The sequence below is a fragment of the Podarcis raffonei genome, chromosome Z (assembly GCF_027172205.1).
Source record: "Podarcis raffonei isolate rPodRaf1 chromosome Z, rPodRaf1.pri, whole genome shotgun sequence".
Classification (NCBI taxonomy): domain Eukaryota; kingdom Metazoa; phylum Chordata; class Lepidosauria; order Squamata; family Lacertidae; genus Podarcis; species Podarcis raffonei.
In genome coordinates this window covers 19,349,443-19,370,532 of record NC_070621.1, presented here as the reverse complement: position 1 = coordinate 19,370,532, position 21,090 = coordinate 19,349,443, and the positions used below count along the sequence as shown (strand labels likewise).

The 21,090-nt window shown below is 45.4% G+C and overlaps 1 protein-coding gene across 2 annotated transcripts in view; it reads right to left on the bottom strand.

Annotated features, from left to right (window-relative positions):
- The window catches only part of QSOX2 (quiescin sulfhydryl oxidase 2), a 28,283-nt gene extending 7,729 nt beyond the window's left edge, over positions 1–20,554 (bottom strand). Inside the window, exons 1-9 of one of the 2 annotated variants that reach the window (XM_053373628.1) lie at positions 20,186–20,554; positions 13,374–13,474; positions 11,868–11,916; positions 10,415–10,523; positions 9,108–9,198; positions 7,795–7,940; positions 5,299–5,433; positions 3,615–3,744; positions 329–451 (exon numbers count right to left, since the gene is read on the bottom strand). In XM_053373628.1, coding sequence (XP_053229603.1) covers positions 329–451; positions 3,615–3,744; positions 5,299–5,433; positions 7,795–7,940; positions 9,108–9,198; positions 10,415–10,523; positions 11,868–11,916; positions 13,374–13,474; positions 20,186–20,477 — 1,176 coding nt within the window. In that variant the 5' untranslated portion in view covers positions 20,478–20,554. The remainder of the gene's footprint in view (positions 1–328; positions 452–3,614; positions 3,745–5,298; positions 5,434–7,794; positions 7,941–9,107; positions 9,199–10,414; positions 10,524–11,867; positions 11,917–13,373; positions 13,475–20,185) is intronic. The other variant, XM_053373629.1, reaches the window with a different exon arrangement.
- Positions 20,555–21,090: the final 536 nt, after the last annotated feature.

Here is a 21,090-nt window from a genome sequence, read left to right as displayed (position 1 = left end):
GTTGTGGGAGGTGGGTATGTTTATCCTAGAGGGGACAGAGAGTTGAGATCACAGTCAGCTTCAAATGTCTGACACACTGTCACATGGAAAATGGAGCAAGCTTGTTTTCTGCTGCTTCAGAGGGGATGACTACATGACCCTACATGACTCTTCCAACTCTACAATTCTATGATCCAACTGCCAGGCATTATGGGACACACAGCTCACAAGAACTGTTGAAAATGCTCTTTGTGAAGCAAAGTTGTCAGGCAGCAGTGCATTGGATCACACAACTCCATCCCACATTTGCTATAACAGCCATTTATGCCAAGAGCTAGTTGGGGCTTACCCGCATCTTGTTGTTGAGCAGATCAAGGATGGCATCATACGGGATTTTGTCCAGTGGGAGGCTGAGTAGCCACACTTGCAAGGTCTCCAGCAACTTCATCACGGGCTGCTGGCCAGGAAACAGCTGCATGAAGGATGAGAAGGTTAACCACATCTTAGAAATTTATTCTCACAGACGGACACTGTCCGCCATCTTTGCTCCTTCTATGAAGATTAAACAGAATTGGAAAAAGTGGTGATGGAAGGCAGTGCAAGCATGATTCATGCATTGTAAAAAGCGGCAAAAGAGCAGCCCTGCTTACTTTTTACACTAGGAGAGGCAAAACAAGAAGCTGTTCCTTCAAGTAATGAATAATAATTTATGGAACTTGGTGCCTCAAGGTGCAGTGATGGCCAGTGTCTTTATTTCTGTCTAAGAAAAATATTTATCTTATTTATTTCCTAAAATTTATACACCACTTGAGTGCAAAAAAACCACCCCACCCTAAAGATAAACCAAGAAAATCAATAGTTTAAAACCTACAAAAAAATAAAATAATAAAACAGATTAAAATCCACACATTCTAAGCATCTTGGTAGGCTTGTCTAAACAAGAATATTTTTAGCAGGTGCTGAAAAGAATACAGTAGAGACGCCTGCTTGATATCAATAGGCAGGGAGTGAGTGACAAAGCATAGCTGCTGCCACACTAAATGATCGAGTTCTGACAAAAGCAGAACAGGTATTATGTAACAATGCCAGTTCTGCCAGCTGAAGCAGTCAAGCGGCCCCATGTCATAAAAGAATGCCAAGTCATTTTTAAAGTGTCTGGAGGTTCTACTTCTCATTGAAATCTCCAATTATGTGTTATTTTCTCTATTGTTGCTCTGTTCTATAGCAAGTGGTACCAAGTGTCCAGTGTAAGGTTCAGGGCTGTTTCCCATTGAGTAGCAGTGACTATTCAAGCTGCCAAGACAAATTCTTCTGACAATATATCTACATTAGTATCCTCAAAAAGATTCGGTCTCATTAATTTTGGATCAAGCTGATCCAGAAACCCCTGAGTGGTAAACAAGTGGGTTGCTCCACTTTTCCTTTACCCACCAGGAACCCCTGCTGCATCCATGATTGTGCACCAGGTTTTGTGGAAATCCTGAGGTCAGGCAGCACCTCCTCTTCCTGCTGAACTTTTGGCACTTAGTGAAGACTTATTTATTCTAGCAGACTTTTTAGCTGTATTCTGATTTTATAGTTTTAACCTATTTTTAGCCTTACTGTATTGGGTTTCTTGGATTGATTGCTGCAATGTGGGGCTTCCCTTGTGCTTGATCCAGAGGCTGCAGTCAGTGCAGAACGCTGCAGCATGATTGCTGACAGGAGTGAGGACTTGTCAGCATATAACACCCCCGCTCAGAGATCTGCACTGGCTGTCCATTTGCTACCGGGTGAAGTTGAAGGGCTTTCCATTAGTATACAAAGCCCTTAACCTCTTGGGACCAGTTTACCTTTGAGATCATCTTGTCCCACATGGGGCCGCTTGACTGCTTCAGTTGGAACTGGACTTGATTATTAGATAATGATCTTCCATTATAAAATGAAACTTTACAGCAACAACAAAGAGAAAGGGAGAAGGCAAAGAATCAGTTTGATCCTCTTCCCTGTATGTGAAATAAGGAGAGACAGCTTTCAGGCAGCAAAATTCACACCAGATTCCCCACACAAATCTCAAAGAGCACTCAGAAGGCTTCTCAGAGGGAGCAGAAAGGAGCTCAGGTCTTAGGAAGCAGAGTTGCTGCAAGCAGCATTAGCAGCCAAGGAGCTAATCCTGCAATAATCAAAATCCGAAGCCTGAACACTGAGCAAAGATCCCAGCGACTTAGCGATGCTCTGAGTGCTATTCTTTAGAAAAAGCAAGTACAGTATAAGACACCCAGTAATCTGGCATCAGCCCAGCTGTTTTCACACTGAGATATTTAGGCTCAACAAAATGGAGTTAAAATCTTAGGGATAGGGGAGGATAAAGCCCAGGTCACATCAACAGAATGCAGGCTGCAATTCCCTCTGCTCTATTGGGAGAGAAAGACATGTAGTCTTGATTTCAGAAAATGAATGTCTGGATTTTTCATAGAATCATAGAACTGTAGAGTTGGAAGGGACCCCAAGGATCATCTAGTCCAACCCCCTGCAATGCAGGAATCACAACTAAAGCATCCCTAACAAATGGCCATTCAACCTCTGCTTAAAAACCTCCAAGGAAGGAGAGACCACCACCTCCTGAGGGAGTTCAAACCATTGTCAAACAGCTCTCACTATCAGAAAGTTCTTCCTAATATTGATTGAAATCTCCTTTCTTGCAATTTGAATCTGTTGGTTCAGGTCCTAACCTCCAGAGCAGGAGAAATAAAGCTTGATGTCATGGACTGGTTGGACACAGAAGAATGGTAGGAGGAACCACTGGAGCCTGGGGGGTGATGGTTGGAAAACCATGAGTGGTCAGAGGGAGACTAGGAAGAGAAGGTGTCAGAAGCTGAAGAGGTGACAGGCTTAGTGAGCAGGAAGAGTCTGTGGCAGAGAGAAGTCCAGAAACAGAGACAGAAGCTGAAACAGGAGGGTGGTAGGAGAGAGGCTAAGAGGCAGAGAAGAGTCAGGCTGCTGAAGAGTCATGGGTGTCTCCCCCTCCTGCTGTGACAAACTCCCTACCCGCCAGTCTCTCAGAACCAGAAGAGGCATGAACCAGGAGTAGCAAAGACAGGCACGCAGGCACAGTCATCTATTGCTGTGAAAAAATTCTGGAGAGGAGACATAGGTGGCTGTGGGGAGGCAGGGGCCTTAAGTCTCAGCAACTAATTCATGGGGCAAGACCTAGAGGTATAAGTTCCTGTGCTCATTAGGCCTGACATTTTGCCAAGTCTGTGCAGATCCTCTTCTTGCTAATAAAGAGTTAACTACAACATGAACAGTGTGATTTACTGCTGGCTCGCTCCTGCCAGTTGCTCCACCTTCCACGTGACAGCCCTATAGATATTTGAAGATGGCTCTCATATCATATCCTGTAATCTGCTTTATAAAGAAGCCATTTTCCACAACTTTTTTGATTTGCTGCTTTTGCAAGGCAGCAACAAGCAGCCTTGGTTTTAATTTGACCTTTGCGATGGGCTGCAGGGTTGGTGGCTATTAATTCTTCTCCTCCACATAAACACATCAAAGTTTACTTTATTGGATGTTTACTCCGGCTGATGCAGAGTCCTCCATGGGGCCAGATTTATGGTGCTCTTACCAAATGCAATAAAAAAATCAGAAACGTTTACCTTGGCAAACAGTGTAACAACATCCTTGAAGGTCTTCAGCTTGGCTCCTTCCAGAGTCTTATGAGTGGCGAGCTCGATCCTGAGCAAGTAATGCAATCCGGACTCAAGGTCAGCCATGTACAACTTGGATCTGGAAAACAGGCAACACACATGGTGAATGGGAATTTTAAAAGGGGAAGATGAGTTGGTTTGCCAGAAAGAAAGAAAAAGCACTGGAGAACTGACATTACCAACATGTCAAAAAGAGGGTTTATCCTTAGCAGTCTGTGCTCTGAGGTTACTGTATTTTCCCAGAAGTAACCAATATGTGCTAAGATTCATTCCTTGCCTCAGAAGTGGGGGTCTTCCCCTCTGGAGCAACAGAAACTGTCTTCCATGTGACAGCACATTAGGTATTTGAAGAGGGCAATCAAATCTCTTCTCAGTCACCTCTCCTATATGGTAAACATACCCAGCTCCCTAAACAATTGCACATAAGGCTTGGTTTCCAGACCCTTGATCATCTTGGTCACCCTCCTCTGCATGCATTCCAGCTTGTCAATATCCTTCTTAAATTGTGGCACCCAGAACAGGACACAGTACTCCAGGTGTGGTATGACCAAGGCACAATACAGAGGTGCTATTACTTCCCTTGCTCTGAATGCTATTCTACAGTTGATGCAGCCTAGAATTGTATTAGCTTTTTTTGCTGCTGCATCACACTGTTGGCCCATGTTAAACTTGTGGTCTACAGCATTCTTGGGTGGCTTGTGTATACCTGCTTGCTTCAGAGGGCTGATCTCAACAGAAGATTTGCCAGGGCGTAAACTGCTTCTTTCACCACAAGCCTCCTGTTGGGTGACTCAGCTGCTCAGAGATGTCCACATTCCTCAAGGCTGGACACGGTCCAGACAGCTATTAGGGTTTTTTTAGTGGCTTTTGAAATGTCAGAGTTTCAAAACTTTTGCTGGGGGTCATCCAAGCAAAAGCAAATATCATGGAAATGCTTTCACAATAACCTGGCTCTTAGGCAGAGTTCTGAAATGGTGATGTGCCCTCATCTGATGCAGGTGCATGAGCAAGGGGGCCACCACCTGCAAGACCTTTCCACTTCATTTCAGTATCAGGCATGCAGAATCACTCTCCCTCTCTCTCACACACACACATGCCTGGGGGAGATCTGCACACCCCAGGCCCTTTTGTATGCTGCATCTCGGGGCAAATACTGACACTACCTCCTCCCTTGCAATAAACAAACCATGTTAGCAGCAAGTCTTCCTTCCCCCCCCCAAAAAAAAAGTTGGATTATACAAAACTTTGGTGTGACCACATTTGCAACACTGTAGATAGTTCTGATGGCCTCAAAAAGGTTATTGTAAAACTGGAAAAGGTTCAGAAAAGGGCAACCAAAATTATCAAGGGGATGGATTGACTCTCCTATGAGGAAAAGTTGCAGTGTTTGGGACTTTTTAGTTTAGAGGGGGAAAAAGTAAAAGGTGACATGATAGTTTTAAAAATTATGCCTGACATGGTGGATAGAGAAAGGTCATAACAACAGAACTCATGGACATCCAACTAAAGCATATTTGACAGATGTCCATATCTCAGGCCTTTTCATTTCAGGGGGTCTACTCTGAGCAGAGGTGAGCTCTACTCAGCCCTTAGCTGTTTGTCATGAAAGGGGGAGCCCAGCAGCACCACTTACTTGTCAAAGTCTTTCCACTCTTTGATGTCCTGGTTTTCTTCTTGGTTTTGCCTGATGGGTGTTGGTGGAGGTTTTCTTCCGACGCCAGGGAGTGACTTTAAATAGGAAGAAAAGAAAGACCGAAGCGGCTTCAAACTGTGTATGGAAGGACAGTGCAAAAGTTAAGAACAGCTGAAGCTCAACAGGCAGAGAGGAACAACAGTGTATTGACAGAAGACAGAAGCTTCATTGGGCTCAAGAGAAATTCTCCTCTGAAGGTTACAGGGGAAAATATTGCCTCTGAGAAAATATCTTACTACACAGATTAATGCATGATGAATATTTTATTACCATCATTATCATTTTTTAAATTTATATACCACTCTCAACCTGAAGATCACAGGGCAGTTTATGGTACAAAAACACAAAAATACATAACATAGTTACAAACAAAACAATTACCCACCAACCCCATACGCAGTTTAAAAGGCCAGGGAGAATAAAAACGCTTTTGGCTGGCAGCTAAAGATATGTAATGAAGGCGCCAGGCGAGCCTCCCTGGGAACAGCATCCCACAAACAGGGAGCCACCACAGGAAAGGCCCATTATCATGTTGCCAACTTCAGGAACTCTTGTAAAGTGAAGAAGGGCTTCAGATGGTGATTGCAGGGTCTTGGTTGGTTCATATGGGGAGAGGTGGCACTTGAGGTATTATGGTCCTGAGTCATTTAAGTCTTTATAGGTCAAAACCAGCACTTTCAATTGGGCCTGGAAACCAATTAGCAGCCAGTGCAGTCAGGTCAAGATTGGTGTTACATGCTTAAACTGCCTTGCCCTAGTAAGCAACCAGGCTAGAAAATTCTGCACTAACTGAAGTTTCAAACCATCTTGAGAGGCAGCCCCACATAAAACATGTTGCAGTAATCTAACCAAGAGTTTTCCAGAGCATAAAGAACAGAACTTAGGCTATTCCTGTCCAGATGGGGGTGAAGTTGGGCTACCAGCCAAAGCTGATGAAAGTCACTCTGCACCACCAACATCGCCTGAGCTTCAAGCAACAACAATGGATCCAGAAGCACCCACAAGGTGTTTACCCATTCCTTCAGAGGGAGCATAACTCCACCAAGAGCAGGACATCCCCATCCATCCACTCTAGTAAGCTATCCACTAACAGTGCCTCAGTCTTATTGGGATTGATCTTCAGTTTGTTAGCTCTCCTACAGCATATTACCGAAGCAAGATAACAGACCTGCACTTCCACTGCCACCCCTGCAGATGTAATGGAGAGTAGAGCTGTGTGTCATCAGCATATTGCAGACAACATACTCCAAAACTCCAGATAACCTCAATCAGCTGTTTCGGGTAGATATTAAACAGCATGAGGGAAAAGATCAAACCCGGAGGAACCTTGAATTGAAGGCTGCATGTCCAAAGAGAACTCCCCATGCATCACCTTGTAAAAACGACCATCAAAGTAGGACCAGAACCACTGCAAAGAGAAGCCACCCATCCCTAACTCAGGCAGTCACTCCAGAAGGATCCCATGATCACTGTGATCAAAAAGGTCAAGGAAAATTAACAGGGAAACATTTCCCCTGTCTCTCTCCTGACAGAGATCATCATATAGGGTGACCAAAGCAGTTTCTGTGCCATTTTATTAAGGTAGCTGTTTCTAGATCCCGCTTCCCTTCTCCACAATAATCACTGGCAAAAGGTTTATTAGCTGTTCACAGGGCAGGGGGTTGCTTTCAAGAATTTGCACATTTGCAACAGGAAATGTTTACTAATCTCCACACTCTTCTTACATTCAGAAAACTGTAGAGTTGAAAGTGACCCCAAGGGTCATCAAGCCCAAGCCCCTGCAATGCAGGAAGCACAGCTAAAGCACCACTGACAGATGGCCACCCGACCTCTGCTTAAAAGGAAGAACAGTCCACTAGCTTCTGAGGGAATCCGTTCCACAGTCAAACAGCTCTTACCCTCCTAAAGTTCTTTCTAACGTTTAGCTTTAATCTCCTTTCTTGTCATTTGAATCCATTGGTTTGGGTTTTCCTCTCTGAAGTAGCAGAAAACAAGCTTGCTTTGTCTTACACGTAACAGCTCTTTAAATATTTGAAGATGGCTATCTTTTCTCCTCTTCTCCAAGCTAAATATACCCAGCTCCCTCAACTTTTCCTCATTAGGCTTGGTTTCCAGGCCCTTGATCATCAACTGGACACGGTACTCCAGGTGTGGTCTGACCTAGGCAGAGGAGAGCAGTACTGTCACTTTGCTTGATCTGGACACAATACTTCTGCCAATACTAGAATAGCAATAGCTTTTTTTGCTGCTGAATCACACTGTTGACTTGTGTAGTGTGAACTTTGCAGTCTACTAAGACCCCTGGATCCTTTTCACATGGACTGCTGGCAACCCATCTTATATTAGTGCATCAGGTTATTCCTACCCAAGTGCAGAACCTCACATTTGTCTCTATTGAAATTCACCACATCACAACTCACCCCCACTCACACTTACATGTTGATTAATCCATGGGATCCATTGGGATAGATCAGGTAAGACGAAGGGACAGAGGTAATGCTGAGCTTCTTGAGTAAAGCAGTGTTGGAATCCAGCACTCGTTTTACCACAATGTTTTCATACTGACTCATGTCCAAGATCACCTGGGTGTGGGTAGAAACACACACAGGTTATATGCATGCTGCTGCAAGTTGACCTTTCTCACTGCAAAGAAAGCCAAAGCTTACCCAAAAGATGTAGTTACAGATAGGTAGCCGTGTTGGTCTGCCATAGTCAAAGATGTAGACATGCTATGGTTCACTCGCCAGAGAAAGACCAGGACGAAGAACCCACACATATTTCTGCATTGCAGTGGTTTAGACTACATGACCCTGGGGTCTCTTCCAACTCTACAATACTATGATTATATGCAAAACCATTAGCTGGGATTCCTGCATTGCAGGGTGTTGGACTAGATGACCCTGGGTTCCCTTCCAACTCTACAATTCTAGGATTCTATGTTTACTCTCAAGTATATCCCACTCTGCTCAACAGGATTTATCTGCAATGATGCACAGGATTATAGCCTTGAGCGGCTAACCTAACCCCCCATAGGCAAAGGGTGACCTCAATTCCTTGGCCAGTTCTTGGAACAAAATGTCTTAATATAGGGACATAAACCCAAACACAAATCCCAGCTTCTTTTCACTTCCTACTGCCTCAAAACCTTTTATCGTCACGTTTTCTAATGCGATTCTGCATTAATGAGGACCAGAAATGGAAGGTTAAGTCTCAGGTCCCGGTAATAAGGCCAGATATAATGTCATAAACACCCAGCTTGCAGAAAGGGCTCCAGTCCAAAGACACACAAACACTCGTAGCCAGTGACCTTCCTTGCAGTCAATAAGCTTTCCTTAACTCATTGAGGCATTTCAAACACCACAAAAGCTTTTTCCAACATTGGGCACACACAACAGCATGCCTGCCTGCTGCACCCCTTAATGAATTAAGTAATGCATACTCAAACTATGGAACTCCCTCCCACAGGAGTTGAGGCAGTAATAGCCACCAACTTGGATAGTTTTAAAAGAGGATTAGACAAATTCATGGAGGAGAGGGCTATTAATGGCTACCAGCCACAACGGCTGTGCTTTACCTCCACAGATGGAGGCAGTAATGCTTCTGAATACCAGTTGCTGGAAACCACAGGGAACGTGCTCTTGTGCTTGTGTTCCACACACTGGTTTCCCACAGGCAGCTTGTTGGTCATTGTGAGGACAGGATGCTGGCCTAGATCAGCCACTGGCCTGATTAGGTAAAGATTACATTACCTCTCGCCCAACATATGAGTCTGCGCTTTCAAAGATGACAGCAGTGTAATGCTGAAAGCCTTTATTGAAGAGAGAAAGCATTTCTTCTGGCCTTAAAAAAAAGAGACAACAGTCATTTGACAGGGAATTTAACTGTTTCACAAATGCAGGATTATCTTTCTTGTGATTACCAGTATGCTTTAACAGATCATTCTCTCTCATTCTCTCTCTCTTGACACACACACATACACACAGGTTTATTTCTTTTCTATGTTTTCTATTTTGTCTGGAGGTCTCCTTCAGTCAGTCAGGGAAAGAGATGGGATTAAACAGAATCCTAGAATTGCAGAGTTGATAGGGACCCAAAGGTCATTTAGTCCAACCCTCTACAATGCAGGAATAAATAAAGATAATAATAAGTAACAATAATTTCTCCTTCACCCTGCCCCACTGCCAAGTCCACTGGAGTCCAAATCATTTGTGGAGTGATACAACCGTGTACTGCATGTAGCAGTGTTATTAATCAACAGTAGAAAGGATTCTGGGAGGTTTGATATGAACAGTTAGCAAATGGTTTGGCAAATTTGTTTGCTTCCCAGGAGTAAAAGAAAGTCTCATGTTTTTGCCTGGCACCTAAAAATATGTGATGATTGTGCCAGGCGAGAGTTTTCCACAAAATGGAAGATTCCACTGAAAAGGCCCTGTTCTCCTCCTGCCCCCGCTCCCATGGAGGGGGGACACAAAAATGGGCTCAGGTAATGATTGCAGGGTCCAGGTCAGTTCGTTCAGAGAGGCTGTCCTTGAGGTCCTGGGATCCTGAGTCACATAAGACTTTATGGAGGAGGCAGCTACTGATGGCTACTAGCCACAAGGTCAATGCTTTGCCTCTGCAGTTTGAGGCAGCAACGCTTCTGAATACTAGTTGCTGGCAACCACAGGAGGGGAGAGGGCTCTTATGCTCAAATTCTGCTTGCTGGCTTCCTACAAGCAGCTGTTTAGCCACTGTGATAACAGGATACTGAACCAGATGGGCCACTGGCCAGATCCAGCAGGCTCTTCTTATGTTTGTAGGTGAAAACCAGCACTTTGAATCAGACCCAGAAACTAATTGGCAGCCAGTGTAGTCAAGCCAGAATTGGTGTTATATGCTCAGACCATCTTGCCCCAGTGAGCAACCTTGCTGCTAAATTCTGCCTCAGCTGAAGTTTTAAAACTATATTCAGAGACAGCCCTACCTACTACACATTGCAATAGTCTAATCTCGAGGTTACCAGAGTGTAGGCTGTCCCTGTCAATACAACTTATTATACTGAATGCAAAATACTCACATGATTGGCTCCAAAGGGGGACAAGCAGGAGGTTTCGCTTCCCAGGAGTGATTCTGCAGGAAGTCGATCATAGTCTGACGAACTGTCTGAACTTCCCGATCAGAGCCTGCTAAGGAGAGAACAACAACAATGAATCATAGATTTCTAGAGCTGGAAATGTTCCCAAGGGTCATCTAGTCCAACCCCCTGCAATGCAACAACAAGACACCTCCATGCAGATTCCTAACATACTTTGTTCTTCCTCCTGAGGACAAGCAGAATGGATCCATTTACAACTTTCCTCTGATCTGGTACAGGAGGCACACAGAATTAAGGCACTTAGGTGCCTTAATCACTCAATGCCACCTGGTGTCTCTGAGCAGAAATCTGGAGGTGGCTACATCTGCCCAAGAAGACCTTGTCAAGAGTCCAACACAGGAAACCCTATTTCAACATTAACCTATGACAGTGGTTTTCAACCAGTGGCCTCTGTCCCTCTTTCCTTCCCTCCCTCCTCTAATGCACTCTCGCGTCACTGCCTCCCAAAGGCTTGCACGGCTGTTTATTACAGCAGCCCTGGCTACAACCTCAGCTGCCAAATAGTGCCTTTGGGGCTGGTCAGGGGGTGATGGTTGCCAGGAGCTAAGGAGGCCTCGGAGTGAGCAAGCAAGTGGGCAAGGGAGCCCAGTCAGTACACCAGCAGGACTCCCAAGGAGAGGGGAGAGGAGGCTAAGGGAACACTCCACAAAGGAGGGTGTTCAAGAAAGAGTAAGAGGCTGCCAGCTCTGCAGGCAACGGGTGACATAACTCAGCTCCTGAGCCCCACAGGGTTGCCACAGAAAAAATGTAGCTGGTCAAGGGAGAAATGGACTCAAAAAGGTTGAAAACCTCTGACCTATGAGATCACATTAACCTATGAAATCACCGTACTCCACATGTGCCCACTCGACCATTTTGATCAGTGGAACTGGTGCTACTATAGGTGCCACATAATAATCATTCTGCATTTGTAAGGTCTTGATCATATAGTGTGGCAGCACCTGCACTTTGGAACTCCCTGCCTATTGATATCAAGAAGGTGCCTTTACTGTACACTTTTCAACACCTGCTCAAAACCTTCTCATTTAGACAAAGCTGTCCAGATGTTCAAAAAGTTGTTGTGGATTTTAATCTGTTTTGGTATTCTAACTTCTGTATGTTTTAAAGTATTGTACATTTTTATTGATTTTCTTGTTTTATCTTTTTATAAACCAATCTGAGGGTTTTTTTTCAATCAAGTGGTAAATAAATTTAATGAAATCATAATAACCATATTTTACTTATCAGGCTTTGATGATTACTGCTTGAGCATGTGTTTTAAATGTTATGGGCTTAAACTAAGTTTTCTCTTAAGCCAACTTGAGTATTCTTTAGTCTTTTGATACAGGAGTCCTCAGTGCTGCTGCTTTGAGTAAATAAAGAGAATTGGTCTTACCATGGTGGTTTTCTCCTGTCGTGAAGTCTTTGGCAAAAGCCCTGAAATACTGGAAGAGAAAAGAGAGGAGGGTTTTATTAGAATAGCCACCATCACTGCTCATAATAAACAGAAGAACGTTAAGAAGATCCTGCTGGATCAGGCCAATGGCCCATTTAGTCCACCATCCTGTGGCTGAACAGTTGCTTGTGGGAAGCCTGCACAAGAGCACTCTCCCCACTCCTATGTTTTCCAGCAATTGGTATTCAGAGTATGGTTACCAGATTTTTTTCAAGGAATCTGGGGACACTCTTTTTTGGGGGGAATTTCATGCTTTATTTTAGGAAAAGGTTGCCCAGAGTTCTTGACCTTTTTTTAGTGGGGGGGAACCCCAAAGTTGTCGATCGCACACCTCGACACAAGGCAGGCAGAGAAGCTCATCTACAACACACAAACGCCAAAAAATGGGGGGAGGAGAGAGACTGAGTAAAGGCGCTTGCTGGTCTTGGGAAAACGTGCATTAAAACACACACACAAGGCACCGGCTTCCCATAACCAGGAGACCGCTGGAGGGCGAGTGCAGGCTCTATGGAGATTTAACTGGCGTGGTGGTGTCTTGTTACCAGAGGTGGACAAACAGCGGACTCGCACGCAGCCCTCCTCACAAGAGAGGCTGCCGGTGCTGGAGGAAGCGCAGAGGGAGGGAGGGAGGCTGGCTGGCTGGCTGGCTGGAACATTGATGTAGCCAGGACCTCCAGTGCTGCTCACTGCCATGGCACCCGCCATGTTGCCTCACAGGAAGTCCCCAGGCATAAATCTGGGGACATTCCGGGGACAGATTTTGTCCGGGGACAGATTGGTGGATCCGAGGACTGTCCCTGGGAACCAAGGACATCTGGTAACCCTAATTTCAGAGGCAAAGTCCGAAACGCTGCAAACTTTCATCATAGGAGAATCACTCCATCCCCTGAATAATTTGATTGCAATCATGTCAAGCACCTCTAGAGCAGCTTAGCTCATTAGACACCAAGTCTTTTTAAAAAAAAACAACAACCTTGAAGCCTTTTAAAATTGTAACTTGCAGGAGAATCACTCCCGATAATCATTCCTCAAGACATCCAAATGAACTGCCTTGTGAATTTTTGCATGTTGAAGCTGGTTAGGTAAGCCTGGCAAATGAGAGGATGAGTCTTTGCACACACATTTGCCCCCCTCCCCTGGAAAAAAAATCCTCTTGCAAATCTCCCCCTCCCTCATGGCTTGCCCAGCCCTTTTCCCTGGTTGGGCAACTTCTGAGAACAGGATGGAGGACTAGATGGGTTAATGGCCTGACCCAGCAAGGCTCTCCTTATGTTCTTATGTTCACTTGGGGAGCCCTAATGACTGGCTTAAGGATCAAACTGTTACCACAGCTTGTACAACAAGATTCAAAAGGTGGGGGAGAGAACTCACAAACATCCCAGTCTGTTTAACTGAGTGGAATAAGCAGAAATGTTTCTAGGCATGTGTGTTCCTGGAGTCACTTACCCTAAAAGTGGGATAGTACTGAACCCCATAGTCTTTGCAGGTCTTGTAGTTCACCTCATCCCCGCAGTCCAGCACCCCAATTCTGATGGCAGGTTCCCACTCTGAAATGAAACAGGCAAAGACTTATTCCTGCATTTCCAGGAAGCAACCGCACTCCATTTCCCCTAAAGACTCTTGAATAAAACACATAACCACTTGGGACCAGTTTACCTATGGGTATGAATATATGATCCTAGGGTTCTCTTCCAACTTTACAATTCTAAAATGAGCCAATGTGACAGTAACATTTTATGGTGCTCCAAGCAATCGGCTTAATCTCCCCCACTGGAGAAGGCAAAGGCTACAAGACTCATTGAGTCAAAATCCCCTCAAATTCTCAAGTTGCATACATCAAACATGGCACAGTTAATACCCTCCTCTGTCGAGTCACAAATGGTGGGGTGAAGAAAAAAAGCTGCTGGAGGTGCTCCTAGGTTTCCAGGTGAACCAGAAGCAAAGCTCAACAGACTTAATATTGTCCCAGCAGACAAGTTGTGACATGATAATATGCACAGGAGGAATTAGATGGTCTCGGGAAGAATGGGCAGAGGTGTCCACCACTCTAAACTCTGCCAATTCCAGCGGTTATAAAATCCAGATTTCTCTAACTGGTGTAAAATCTGGCAATGAGAACCTAATTGGTTTGGTCTTATTATCCCTTTGCCATCAACAATGATCCTGCAAGGTAGGTCAATCTGAGAGTTCCTGACCGGAAATCACCTAGCAAAGCTTCATGGCTTGAGCAGAGAACTGAAAACCCCAACCACTGTACCTGGTGAGGGGTGAAATCTGGCCAACTATCAGAGGTGTGCGAATCAATGAAAAATGACAAAGCATTGTAGCCAATTACAGATTTCACTTTGAGGTCCAAGGGCCTCTGGTTGTATGCATGCATTTGAGCCCACCCAAACAAGAACCTGAACTTCTCATTTTTGAGGATACAATGTTGCCAATAGTAGGCTCGAATAGTAATTGCAACTCAATGGAAAACAGCTCCAGATCTTACACTGGACAGTTGATACAACTCACCCTGGAATACAGCTATAATGGAGAAAATGATGCATAATTTTGTATCAATAAGGATTAGAACCTCCAGTTACTTTTCATGATTTGGCCTTGTTTTATGACATATTATAGTGGAAGCATAATTTTCAAGCCTGGCAAATCTAGAATTAGATCATGTTGATATTCCTGCAGTGCAGGGGGTTGGATTAGATGACCAATGGGATCCCTTCCGATTCTATTATTCTTTATTGGGACTTTATTACTTTAACCCATATGCCACTGTACTTATTCTACATGCTATTTTCTAGTTGTTTGTTTTTCATCCTTTAATTTCCCCGTGTTATAATTGTTCTGTCTGTTTTATATACATTATAAACTGAAATTTTAAAGAACTTTACACTAAAAAAGAACCTGAATTGTTCTTTGTTAGCTTAAACACCATAAAAATCCAAGTATCTTCTAGGGAACTTGCCCTTTCGAGTTTGGTGAAAATGTGTGTTAGTAACCTTATGAGCCAATCATTCTGTTCTTGCTACATAAAGAGATGGGTAGGTTTTCACAGAGTGGGAAAAGGGTAAAGTATTCTGTAAAACTTTTTTCCATATAGTGTTGGGATGGGCCTAATCCTCCCTACCAGACACAATAAGACCTTTTTGAGCCTGAGGACTGCATCTCCTCATTGCAGCCCCTTCAGGGGTCACCCATAAACCAAAGAGAGGGAGCTGCCACCCACAAAGTCACTTTGACAAACACAAACACAACACACACACACACACACACACAAACTGTAAGTCTTTGGATGCTTGGGGTTTATAGAAGTTTTTCTTAGAGAAAACAAGGTTTTTTTAAAAAGGAAAAGAAAAACACCATTTATAAAATTATACATGGCCTGGAGAAAGTGAGTTGAGAAAAGTTTTTCTCCCTCTCTCATACCACTAGAAATGTGTGGGCATCCAGTGAAGCTGAATGTTGGAAGAGAACAGAAAAAAGAAAGTTATTCTTAGTTAAATTGTGCAGGGAGGCAGTGGAGGTGGCAGTGATGGAAACCAGCCTAGATGGCTTGAGAAGAGAGGACTTCTGAGGTGATGGCTATGCTATGGCTACACTGCCCCTATGGAGGCTTCTGAATAGCAGATGCTAGAATCCACAGGAGGGGTGAGGACTTGTGTGTTCAAATCCTGCTTGCTGGTTTCCCACAGGCAACAGTTCAGCCACTAGGAGAAGAGGATGCTGGACTAGATGGGCCATTGGCATGATCCAGCAGGCTCTTCTTATGTTTTTATCTCTTGCTTTCCTCAGAAAAGGGACAAGTGAAAATATGGAAGCTTCATCAGCCCAGGGGAAGGACTCTCCTTTGTTATAGGTTTTTAAGCAGAAGCTGGATGGTCATCTGTCAGAGATGCTTGTGATTTCTGCATTGCACGGGGTTGGGCTAGATTATCCTTTGGAGTCTCTTCCAACTCTAAAATTCTATGAGTCTATGAAACTTGCTGAAGAAATGCCTCCTTCCCTTGACTTTTATTTTCCTTTGGAAAAGCTGCCACACTGACAGCTGAGCAGACACCAGGCTAGCTACCAACACCCCAGAGCAGATGGGGGAGCGTTCAGGCAGCCACACAATAGCCACCAAGCCACATTTGTCCCAGGAAACACAAGCACAGAAAGTTTGGCTTGGGGTGATCTGCCTCATTCATGATTCAGCACTGCACTCCCCTTCCCCACCTGTCTCCTCAGGCCTCAAGCAGAAAATGAGCCAGGGGCATCACAAAACCAATGCAAATGGCTCGCCTCCCAACAATGCCAGCCCATCTCCAAACAAATACTTGGTTAAGTGCAGCAGCTGGGAGATGGATTGCTCAGCCTTCAACAAAGGGAGGGGGGTGGAAGAAGGCAGCCATGCTTCAGTTCACCCTCCCAGCCTTTTTACAGGCTCATAGCTATGTTGCAGGCTAGAGAGTTAGATCACAGAAGAGTTGGACAGAACCCCAAGGATCATCCAGCCCACCTCCTACAGTGCAGGAATCACAATGATAGCATCTCTGACAAACTGGCATCTAACCTCTGTTAGTCAGCACAAGCTATGTTACAACAGCAAACATATCAACAAAAATCAAGCAAACCTAAATACTAAAGTTGGGAGATGGATTAACGTGATTCATTTGTCATGGAGCAATGTAGCCAGACAGCTGTTTGCTTACGGCAGAATCCTAGGCACGTGTACTCTGAAGTAAGTTCCACAGAGTTGAAAATCCATATAAACTAACCCTAACTGGCACATAGTTATCTATAAAACTTGCTCCCAAAGGAGGCACTGACCACCAGCTTGAATGGCTTTAAAAGAGGACTGGGAAAATTCATGGAGCAGAGGGACAGCAATGGCTACTAGCCATGATGGCTATGCTCTGCCTCCACAGTTGGCAGCAGTAATGCTTCTGAATATCAGTTGCTGGATGTCACAAGAAGAGAGTGTGCTTTTGTGCTCAAATCTTGTTTGCTGCCTTCCCACAGGCAATTAATTGCTTGGCCACTGTGATTCTGGACTGGTGTGATCCAGCAGACTCTTCCTATGCTCTTATGTTCTAATAAAAATCAAGCAAACCTAAGATGGCTTAACATGATTTATTTGTCACAGAGCAAAAACAATGCTATGTCGCAGATCCAACCAATTGTTTGCTTATGGCACAATCCCAGGTCACCTACTCAGAAGCAAGCTGCGCAGAGTTTAGAGACTATATATGCAAAAATGAGGCAGGTGAATTACAAACAAGCTTTAACAATGTGAATAACTTTAGACCTACACTCCAAGAAAAGTCTGAAATTCAATTGACCCCCAAACCTCAATTGCCTTTCAGAAGGGAGTGTCAAAGCAGCAGCCCCATCACCAAGAAGGACCTCCCACATATGAGCATACCACAATCCTGAGTTGGAATAGCCAAAACAAAAGGTGTATATGGGAACAGGTCTCGCAGGTATCCAGGCCTCAAATTGCATATATAGCTTTGTAAACCAATACAAGTAACCTGAAGTGTGCTCAGTAACACATTGACAGCCTGCGTCACCCTTTCAGGATTGGCACCGTGTGTTCATCGCAGGTCACTGTGACAGCAAGCCACAGCTTCTCAAGTCAGCTTCAGGTAAACTACATAAAAGAACAGCTCCAGGTAAAGTACATAATAGTAATCCGATCTCAAAGCTACCAGCATACCTGGCAAGGCTCTCTCAATCCAAGGACAGTGATAGCCAGCAAACTATATTTTGAGAAAATTTTAAATTCCTTGACAACTACCCTTGGAGATATGTCAGTTCTGTCACCATGATGTTGACACAGAGAATATGATATACTTTCATGCTGCAAAGACCAAGTTCTGAACTCTTGAGGTTACCAACAACCAAAACTTGAAAGCACAAAAACAATGATCTCTACAGCCACAGCAGGCACTGAAACTTTCCAACAGCTTGACCTCACTCTTCCATTGTCTCCCAAGACAGGTAAATACCAACAACTTCAAGATTTAACTATCTGGAACCCCTATTGTTTACTGGAGAAGCTCTTTTGGTCAACTCAGTAAAGAATTTATTATTATTATTTTTCCAGCATCTGCACACAGTCACCCTGGAGAACATTTAAACAGGGCAAAGCAACACAAAATCACTTTGGAATGGCCTTCAGTTTTACACCCTTATTGCCTACCTGGCATGCAGAAAGTCATGGGCTCTTCTTGTGTTCTCAAACTAGATTTGGGCTGTATACACACCGTACACGTAAACCACATGTAAACCCCCAAAGGATTCTGGGAACCACAGTTTATCCCTCCCAGAGCTACAATCCCCAGTGCCTTTAATAAACTACAATTCTCAGGATTCTTTGGCCATGTGCTTTAAATGTCTGATGTTTCTTGGTCCAGACAGCTCTCTCAGCAGACAGTTTTGCCTTCTGCATAATGACATCCTATGCAGAATTTAGAGAGCTGCAACCTCTGTGGTTACTAGCCATGATGGCTATGCTCCACCTCCACTGTCAGCAAGGCTTCTGAATACCAGTTGTTGGGAACTGCAGGAACAGTGTGTTCTTGCACTCAATTCCTGCTTGTGAGTTTCCCACTGGAGCATCTTGTTGGCCACTGTGAAGACAGCATGCTTTACTTATGACAGAAGTCTGCTGAGCTGGTTTGGGCAGGGTATGTAATCAGTTAAGCTTTTAAAAGTGGTAATCACAACACCCTCAGCTGGGAAGCCCCAGGGGAAGGTGGATAACTTCACTGCTTTCTTTCTCACACCCTGAACCAGGGGCTGGAGGAGATTTTCTCATGGTAGAGCCATCAGGAAGCTGAGAAAGGAGAAGGGCTGTGGGGTGCAGAATGGCTCCTCACCAGGTCTCATATAGGACAAGAGAAGACTACAACTGTTGAAGCTATACACTGTCCTCCTCCAGTTCGCTGGCAATGTCTTCTCAGTTTGGACAGAGGCCATCATCACTGGCATCATCTCAGTCCTAGAAATGGATCTAAGATTCACAAACAAGTCAGCTATGGTGGCCTCTCTGTCAGCCATTTAGAACCTGCAGCAATAAACCCTGATCTCTTACATCCTCCAATTAATATGCCAAATGCATTCAGTTGTAGCCCTGGAGAAACAAGAACTCTGCAAAGAAAGCTGCCTTGCATCCCTTCAGACCATAAACAGCTGCACACTGCTCTGTTATCTATATATCTAGATATATCTTTTCCCAGTAGTGATGTATGGAAGTGAGAGCTGGACCATGAAGAAAGCTGATCGCCGAAGAATTGATGCTTTTGAATTATGGTGCTGGAGGAGACTCTTGAGAGTCCCATGGACTGCAAGAAGATCAAACCTATCCATTCTTAAGGAAATCAGCCCTGAGTGCTCACTGGAAGGACAGATCCTGAAGTTGAGGCAATACTTTGGCCACCTCATGAGAAGAGAAGACTCCCTGGAAAAGACCCTGATGTTGGGAAAGATGGAGGCCACAAGGAGAAGGGGACGACAGAGGACGAGATGGTTGGACAGTGTTCTCGAAGCTACCAGCATGAGTTTGACCAAACTGCGGGAGGCAGTGGAAGACAGGAGTGCCTGGCGTGCTCTGGTCCATGGGGTCACGAAGAGTCGGACACGACTAAACGACTAAACAACAACAAAATATATCTAGATCTGTATATCTATATATACATACATTTCGTAAGTAGCAAAAAGCAAAATAAAAGGCTGGTTTGTTGTCAGCTGTAGCCGTCTGACCAGCCTTCCACAACCTGCGGGCCCCTCCAAGATGTTCTGGATTCTACCAAGCACCAACTTGGGGAAGGACTGGGGGAGGAAGCGCCAGGTTTGAATCCCACCCCAAGACATGAAGCTGACTGGCCTATGCACTCTTCTCACTTTGGCCTACCTCACAGGGCTGCTGTGAGGATAAAAAGGCTCAAACACTTCCCTCCCAAACATCCTTCTCCTCCACCACCAACAATGATGCTCACTAGGGTGGCCCCTGCACCAGCCACTCTCCTCCACCACCACCTCACAGCATAACCTGCTTCTCTAAGGGTCCAGTGGGAGCCAATGGTCGCGTTCTGGTTAAGAGTGCCAAAATAGGATCTGTGCTACACCAGTTTTCAAATGCACACCCCTCCCCCTACTCAGCCATGAAGCTAATGGGGAGAAGATAAATGCATAATAAATAAGGCAGAGAGAGTAAAGGGGAAGGGGAGGGGCGCGCCCCAATCTATTAGGGGCCCCCGTCCTCTTAGCTCGCTCACCGCGGACGTCCCCGGCCAGCGCCTTCCAAGTGGGCGCGAACGCGACGCAGTGCCCGCAGGCCGAGGAGTAGAACTGCACGAGCCAGGCCGAGGGCGAGCCCCGCAGAACCTTCCGCACTGTCGCGGCCTCTAGTACCCACACCGGGTCCGTGCCCGCCTGATACAGCCGCGCCCTGACGGGAACCACAGCAATCATCATCGACGCCGCCAACAGCACACGCCATAGCGGCAGCACTTCTTGCCACCACCCCCATCGCCGGCGCCCGTAGCCGCCGCCGCCACCAGCCTCCATGACCGGGTGAGCCTGGCTGCTAGGCCGCCCTTAGCAACGGACAGCCTGCCTTGGAAACAGGTCTGGTGAGGACCGAAGGGGCGCGGCTACCCGCCCGGGTCACCTTTATCCACTCAGAAGGCGAGGACTGGAGAGGGGGCGTGGCATCTCCTCCCCCTTTCTCAATGGCCTTCTCTGTTTGGATGTGAGAGAGAGACAGAGGAGGGAGCCCGGCTGCTAGGCCTCCCTTAGCAACTGGCCATCCCCGCCGGTCAGGACCAAGGGGGCGTGGCCACGTGTCCGCGTCCCAGTTGCCCAATCAGCGGACCAGGGGGGCGTGGTGCGGAGTGGTGTGGGCCGCCCCCCTTCGCTGCTGCCGCGGACTGGCACGTCGAGGCGTCTGTCTGTTCCGCAGGGACCTCAATGATCCGCAACAGCCTTGTCTGTTTGTTTTTTTTAAAATGATCAAAAATAAGTATCTCCATCCTCAACAGAAATAGGTTCATTATTTCTGGTGAATCGGAAGTACTCGACCAGCTGATACCCAAATACAAACAATGCATACTCATACACATACACAAGCACGCATATATTGTTATGAGTTTGTGGGTGCTAGGCACCCTAAGTTACTGTG